General features: G+C 42.1%; 1 protein-coding gene across 2 annotated transcripts in view; it reads left to right on the top strand.

Moving 5' to 3' along the window:
- The window catches only part of ALG12 (ALG12 alpha-1,6-mannosyltransferase), an 88917-nt gene extending 83767 nt beyond the window's left edge, over positions 1-5150 (top strand). Inside the window, exon 10 of one of the 2 annotated variants that reach the window (XM_069229707.1) lies at positions 2765-3433. In XM_069229707.1, the coding sequence (XP_069085808.1) occupies positions 2765-3008 (244 nt within the window). In that variant the 3' untranslated portion in view covers positions 3009-3433. Of the gene's footprint in view, positions 1-2764 lie in introns of both variants that reach the window. The other variant, XM_069229709.1, reaches the window with a different exon arrangement.
- The last annotated feature ends 3110 nt before the right edge of the window (positions 5151-8260 follow it).

The following is an 8260-nucleotide window of genomic DNA, read 5'->3' on the forward strand; positions in this document are numbered from 1 at the left end:
ACAAAGGCCCATCCACCCCCTCACAAAGGCCCATTGCTGTATGTAGCACATCAATATCAGAAATACACAAATTATTCACATTTTCCCTTACCCCCACTTTCTCATCACTTTTGACCTTAGTATGGTACCACTTTTTTAGTTTCAATTTCCTAATGAACTTAAAAGTATCAATCCTGGTTTGGGTATAGCTGAAACAGCTGGTTGGGCAGAAGGACAGGCTCAGAGATAAGATGTCCTCTTCAACAGCAGATAACACTCTGCTGGAGAGATTCACAACATTCATAGTTTTTACTTGCGTGCACGAGTTACCACTCCCAAGGGCCTTGTGTCGTCTCCTACGCCCCCTCTCCTTGGCTTGTCTGTTCCTCTTCCTCTGACTCCTCGTCCTTTGCCCCTCTGTGGTTGAGTTCCTTTGTGCTGTTCCATCCTTCCCTGATTCAACAGTCTGAATTGCTTTAAAAAATTCAATCTGTCCGCTTCTTTATCTGATATCGAAGCCCCAGACAGAACCGTGTCAGGTACATCCGAGAGGTTCCCGTCTGAAATATCGCTCTCCTCCTGTTCCTCAACCAGCTGACTTAGTCGTTCAGTATCCCTCACGTTCACCTCAGTGATCTCCTCATTATACATATGGTCATATTTCAGTTGAAAAGTTAAAATACGACCAGCTTGGTAGTCCTTAAAGTCCAGTATGAATTTCCTCTGCTTTTTTACCAGTGATCTCTTCCTCTAATTTGCAGAGTTTTTTCTCGAAGTTCTTCATATACTCATCAAATGTTTCTTGCGTAACTAATGACAGTAACTCCAATCTCACTTTTTCCATCTCTTCCAAGATTTTGCTCCTATCCTTTGTTGCATATTTGGTTACTATACGCATCATATTCAGTGAGCTCTGTTTCGAATTTTCAGCCCACTCCTTGAGCATTTCTGGATCGGGATCATCGTAAGTTGGTATAGTGTAAATCCTCCATCCTCTAGGGACACGTTCTACATCAATGTATCTTTGTAGTGATTCCACCTCCCACCATTTAGACAATTCTTTTCTATGCAATTTTTCCATTTTGTCATATAAAGTTTGCAGTTTCACTTCCACCTTCATATTGCCACGACCGGGCTGAGCACCAAGTCCCTCATCCATCTGGGCAAAAAATAGTTTGTCCGATTTCTCCTTTCGTCGTGCTTCCCATCCGGAAGCCATAATTGCTGAGATAATTACCTCCAAATAAACAAACACCAGTGTCTCTAATACCATTATGGATGTGGGCAATACAGCATCAAATCTGTTGTATTTACCACTCTGTTCCTGCACCTTACTACAATCAGGAAATGGGTCACATCTAAACAGTTTCAAAAACTCCAGTCATCTGCAAGTCGGTCGAGTGTGGGCAAATCAAAACTTAGTAAGAGAGGATATAACTTCTCCGTTCAACAAATACCTCCATTAGCTGAGCCAATGCCCCCTTCATTCAATTCTTTCCTCCTGTGGAGGCTCAATTAGCTCATCCAGATCACAAAAACGGTAGAAGCGCTCCTCAATTGCCCGGTCCTCCACGTGAATTGGTATGTTAATATATTCGTGGCCTGGATCCGTTGATCGTTATCCAGCATAAACAAAATGACGCGCTGTAATTATATCCTCAGAATGCTCGTACAGAACAGACGCCCTCAGTCGTGAGGTTTTACTATTAACACAGCAGGTCGCCAGCAGAAAGCCGTTGCTCCGCGACTGCTCACAAAGTACACAAAACAATTGTCGTCCAACTACAGACTGTACTCCTCAACAAGTATGTGTGCTTTTTAAGTTCTTCGGGGGACGAATGCACTCACTTGTGCACTGCCACCCCGTATTCTGCAGTTTAAATGTAGCGCGCGACTACACCACAGGCTCCCGGCTTCAATATTAGAGAAACCAAACCTTACTCGTGGGGCTTCTCCTGGAACCAGCGTCCGAGCAATACGGCTTTCCAATATTCTTGCTTGCCACGTCGTACTGCGTATCCTCTTACTGACGTCTCATTTGGAGCATATAAGTTTAAAATTCCCCACGTCTTCCGTGTTTACATAACATCGCGTGTGCGACCATTCCTCCGTTGTAGATCCGATACAGGGGCTCCCGCATTTGCAAATGAATACTTCGTACACAGATCCCGGAATGCAGGTGCTCCACACAGCGGTCGCCGCCCAGGACTGCTGTGTGGAGCACCTGCATTCCGGGATCTGTGTACGAAATATATATATATATATATATATATAATTGTTTTAGCATAGCTTGTGAATAACTATGGCTTACACTTTTGTGGCTGAATTTATTTGTATGTTCTTCCCTGAACCTCTCCTTACCCCTTCCTAAACTACACTTAATTAGGAGCCACTGCTCCTGGTCCCTCTGACAATTATTACCAAAACATAAGTAGATGTGGAGATATCTGCACATGTGGCAAAGAAGTGTGCAGAGAAAAGACAGGAGTGGCGGATGTTGCATACGTTTGGGAATTGTTCTTGGTAGTACTTGGGTAGTACTGCTAAGTGCAATTCAGAATGCAGTTGATGAATCAGGGTCAGACATGAGTAAATATATATATGTATATATTTTTAATAGGCCCCTTTTGTGTGTGTTTTTTCGTGTGTTTTTAGAGAAGCTTTCATGTATGCTAATTTGAAAATATATATATGAAATCACCTTTGTAAACTATTTGTGTTACTCCAGTAAAAGATATCACAATCTAAACATTTAGATTGTAACCCATGTTTCGTTTATTTGCAGCTATGACAAGAGAGAAGACCTTAAACCAGGAGATGAAGTGATGTTTTCTTACACTCACATCCTTATGGAAATTGACCCCTCTCACCTAACACATTACAGGAGAACCCACCAAGTGATAGCAAACATATCAGGCTTCGGAGGATTTCGATTTGACAAGAACATTGTACCTCCATTGCATATATATTTGGAAACAAAACTAGTGCTTCTGGAAAAGCTCCCTGTACCTTTGGGATCACAGATTTAAGAAAATATTGTGTGCATAAACATTATTGTTGGTAGGCAAAAGATGGGCATCTTTTGAATGATAGCTGGATTATGCTTCCAGTAGAGCAAAGCAGGACTACCAGTGCAAAATAACATCCAGTTTGTAAAAGATCATGTTTCAGGCACGCAACCAAAGCTCCTTAAGTGCAGCGGACTCCATTCAGTATAAGGTCTTCATATACCTGTGAGACAGCTAGCTTAAGTGAAATTTGGTGGCGGAGTCACAATTTTGCCTTTTGTTGCTGGGTAAGTCATTGTCGATTCAGCGCTACTGTGAAGGTTTCCATGATCTAACTTGTGGATCTTTGAAGAGCCTGCAACTAAAGACATCTAAAAGGGAACATTATTTTTGCAAGTAACATACCTCTGTACTCTCTGTTTTGAGAAACTGAAAAGAATATATTGAAATAAAAAAATAAAACAAAAGTTACAGGATGTTTCAACATTGTATATTATGTCAAATGTTATTATAATTTTCTGACCATGAGTCTGCAAAATTGTAATTTGCTGTATCTTAGCTCTCTCTTTTGCATTGAGGAAGCCAACTGCATTTGATTTTAAAAGAAAAGTGATGTTAGGGTGATATTAAGGTTTCAAGAACATTTCCATATTATTTGGTTTGTGGTATTCATTGTTTAAAGAGAACTGTGCACTGTGAAGGTTAGTCAGTGCCTAATTTGAGCTGTGGTTGCCAGTGGGGGCCACTAGCACTCATTTGTGGGGCATGCACTTATTTTTCCTCATCAGACTTTGACCCAGAGCAAGAGAGAGAAAACCATAAAAGGGAGAATGAAGGAGGGTGAAAGGGACAGAAAAATAGAGACAAAGAAAAAATGAAAGCAAAGATGGATAATAACCTTAAAGAGTCAGATAAAGTGGCAGGGAAAGTCTGGTGGTGAATGATAGAGGCCTAAGGTGGAATCATGACTGCAAAGCCTTTGTATTTGGCTACTCCAAAATTCACCTGTGTTGACTACAGGATTCTGAGTAAAACGTTGTACACCGGCACTTATTCTTTTGCAAATAAAGCACTTAGGTTAGTACATGAGCATGTCAGGCTTTGCCTGGATTATCTATAGAAATGTCCTTGTACAGAATTCCATGCTTTCTGCATCTAAATACTCCAGGTACGTATGCATGAAATTGCACTGACATTGGAGTCAGCAACACAACATAAGGTCCTCTAGTTATTATTGACAGTACATCTGTCAATACTAATAACAAATGTTTGCACACATTGAATATGTTTGTACATATATCGATTTTTAACATGGCCACCAAACATATCTTCTGACTGTGCCCAGTATTTGGATCTTGCTGAGACAAAACATCTCCCATTGCATGAGCAGAAGCATCTGTGTCCAAATTGAAAGGGCATTCTATATTAGGGTTTTGCAAAATTGGAGTACTTGAAAATGTTCTTTTAAACAACAGAATGCCTGATCTGCTTCAAGTAACCAAACAAAAGCTATTCATATAGTATGTTTGTAATGGGACTTAAAATTGCACTGGCTATACTTCCTATACATCTTTTAGAGACTCCCAGAGAGCGATAGGTAGAATATATGTATAATCCCTGAAAGCTAAACCAATATCTAATAGACCAATCTCAAGCTATTTACGTGTAGCTTTCAGAGATTCCCAGTATCCTGCTAAAAGATAGCTAGTTATAGGTAGATAGATATAATCCATGGTGGTGCATCCTGACTGACAGCACCAAGTCGGTAAGTATTTGCAATTCATTGAACTGAAATGAGCCACAATTTGCGAAAACTTGTGAATTAATGTTTTATTGAATCACGATGAACCGCTGAATTGCACATTTACTTTTTCATTATTTATAGAGTTAGCACCTTGCATTTTTTTTATATTGTTTGACAATCTGCACCAACACACAGAGACACTTGTATGCGAGTTCCCACCATGGAATAAAATCAACTTCATATCCCAGTGAGCAGTGGAATATGAGGCGGAACTAACATGAATGATTCGATGCATAAACATGGACAAGGGATGACAGAGTCTCATATCCTTGATCAAGGTCCAGGCGGACCGAAACGTCTCAGGTTGTTACTTGCTCTATGCCTGTAACTAACTGAAATAAAAGAATCAGTGATAAATCACCTCAAGAGTGCATTCCTTTGTTCGCCAGCTGGTGAAAACTTGTGGTTTCAAATATATATATATATATATATATATATATATATATATATATATATGTATATGTATATGGATATGTGTGTATATATATATATATATATATATCACTCATTGGCAGCCACTTTTAGTAAGAACCACGTTTCCATTTTTGCTAATAACCTTGCCACTGTTTGACGAATCTTCACAAAACGTTCCATTAAAAAGCTCAACCACCTAAGTTAGTGGTTGATCCATCAAGCAAGGGCTGAGAAAAACGTGGGGTTCCTATAACAAGGTTTACTCATTAATTTTTCCATAAGAAAATTAAACACATCCAAAACAGCTAAACGGAATTACACCATATGTGGCAGAAAACAAGATCTTGATCCAGAAAGTGTGCTATTTGTGATTAGATGTAAATCCGTTCAGTAGTTTTTGACAAATTAAGGTTTAAAATAAATGTATATATCACACTGCAGAGCTGACACCTAAAAAAAGGGTCGGACTGGCTGCCACCACATCAACAAAGATGTGGCAGCAGCCATATTAGGACTCGGGGACTCCGCCCCTTATTACGAGTGTGGCTGTCTTGAGACTGCCACACTCGCGGTTGCGGTCAGACCACCACCAAAGTGGTGGTCTGACCACCATATTATGACCATGGCGGAGCCAGGTTGCTGCCGGTTGACAGCCTGGCAGTGCTGGCAGTCTTAATCCGCCAGGGCTGGATTACGAGTCCCCTCTTTGCTAGCTTGTGCATGGTGGAAACGGGGTGCCAGGGACCCCCTGGCAATGGGCAGTGCAGGTGCCCCCATGGACCGCCCTGTTGTACTTTTCACTGCCTGAATTACAGAAATGAAACGCACAATTACGAACTGGCGTCAAGGTTGTGGCTTGTTTCCTGCTGGGCCAGTGTGCAGAAACGCTGTTTCCACCCGCAGGCCCAGCGAGAAACTCGTAATAGTCCCAGTGGGCGGAAAACCGTAGTGGTGGTTTTCCGACCCAAAGAGTTTGGCTGGCGGCCTCCACCGCCGGCCAAACGTTTAATAAGGCTCTCAGTCCTCTGCACTGTCAAAAAAGATCATAAAGATGGGTACCTGCCACCCTTGCCTGGTGGAGGACGTCCCAGAGGGGCTATATCTGGGGCCAAGATTTTATTTTTATTCTACTGCAGATTTACAGTGGATCCGTGGGGTGGCGTAGTTATGGTTTGGGGAGGAGGGTGTCCCCCTCCCCGAGCCTTCTCAAGGCTCTGAGGACCCCCATCCCCAGGGATGTTTCTTTATAATCAGTGGAGGGGAATGTGATGTCCCCCTCCCCATGTCTCTATGAAGTGCATGGGATCCCATCCTTAGGGTTGTTTTATGATAATTATTAGGCCCAGTGGAATTTTGATTCCATGCATGGAATTGGAGAAATATGGCGATTCCGCATTACTCTTGTAACATGAGATTCCTGCCAAATGGTGTGTGATGAAACTTTTTTCCTGTTCCAGATAGCAGTTACAATGAGAACAACATGAGGCTTTCGAATGGGAGTGGAGTTGGTAAGGAAAATTTGGCACCCCGTAGCGAGATTTCTGGTCGCTAGGAGTATTTCTAGCAATATTTTCTAACACTGTCAGTTGCGGTCAGTGGGGTGCTTCTTGAGCACTCAAGGACTGCAAAATCAACTCCAAAATAGTTTTTCAAGTAGGTGTTATATCCGAATGTGCAGTTCAGATAGTTTTTTCTTAATGTAAAACACTTTTTTTTTTTACCAGGAAATAAGTGCCAGAGAGACTCCAACTCCCTCTTCCTATCCAGCGTTGTCCATCCCTTTGTCAATTTTAATTTGGATTTGAAGGGAAAGGGTCACTCTCTTTGCCTGCAATCCCTGCTGCATATACCATTGGACTTGAAGTTCTTTTGTGAGAAATCAAGTTAGTTAAAGAGGAAATCCTTTGTTCTGCCTTCCTGGGTCTGGGCTGCCCAGGCCCCAGGTGGGGGCAGAAACCTGTCTGAGGGGTTGGCAGCAGCAGCAGCTGCAGTGGAGACCCCGGAAAGGCAATTTGGCAGTACCCGGGTTCTGTGCTAGAGACCCAGGGATGCATGGAAGTGTCCCCCTCAATACCAGAATGGTATTGGGGTGACAATTCCATGATCCTAGATATGTTACATGGCCATGTTCGGAGTTACCATTGTGACGCTACATATAGGTAGTTACCTATATGTAGTGCATGCGTGTAATGGTAGACTCGCACTCAAAAAGTCTGGGGAATTTGCCCTGAACAATGTGGGGGAACCTTGGCTAGTGCTAGGGTGCCCACACACTAAGTAACTTGGCACGTAACCTTCACCAAGTGAGGGTTAGACATATAGGTGACTTATAAGTTACTTATGTGCAGTGAAAAATGGCTGTGAAATAACGTGGACGTTATTTCACTCAGGCTGCAGTGGCAGTCCTGTGTAAGAATTGTCTGAGCTCCCTATGGGTGGCAAAATAAATGCTGCAGCCCATAGGGATCTCTTGGAACCCCAATACCCTGGGTACCTACGTACCATATACAAGGGAATTATAGGGGTGTTCCAGTGTGCCAATGAGAATTGGTAAAATTGGTAAAATTAGTCACTAGCCTGCAGTGACAATTTTAAAGCTAAGAGAGAGCATAAACACTGAGGTTCTGGTTAGCAGAGCCTCAGTGATACAGTTAGGCACCACACAGGGAACACATACAGGGCATACATTATGAGCACTGGGGTCCTGCCTGGCAGGATCCCAGTGACACATGGGCAAAAACAAACATACATACAGTGAAAATGGGGGTAACATGCCAGGCAAGATGGTACTTTCCTACAGGTCCTGTTTTGCATTCACATTTTTTAGATCTACTAATAGAAAAAGTTAGCACATTTTTGGGAGGGCTGGGGGCCTGGTTTTAAAATACTTTTTCTCCATGTTATTGTGTGTTGTTTGTGAATTTGGCACTATTTTGCTAATTTTATTGTCTGGGCCTTGCTTGTCAGCCAGCAATTAGCATTGGGTGTATTTTAAAAATCTTTTTCGGTGCTATATGTTTTTTAAACATCTATTGATTTATGGATCGCCTTGGAT

The sequence above is a fragment of the Pleurodeles waltl genome, chromosome 4_1 (genome assembly GCF_031143425.1).
Source record: "Pleurodeles waltl isolate 20211129_DDA chromosome 4_1, aPleWal1.hap1.20221129, whole genome shotgun sequence".
Classification (NCBI taxonomy): Eukaryota; Metazoa; Chordata; class Amphibia; order Caudata; family Salamandridae; genus Pleurodeles; species Pleurodeles waltl.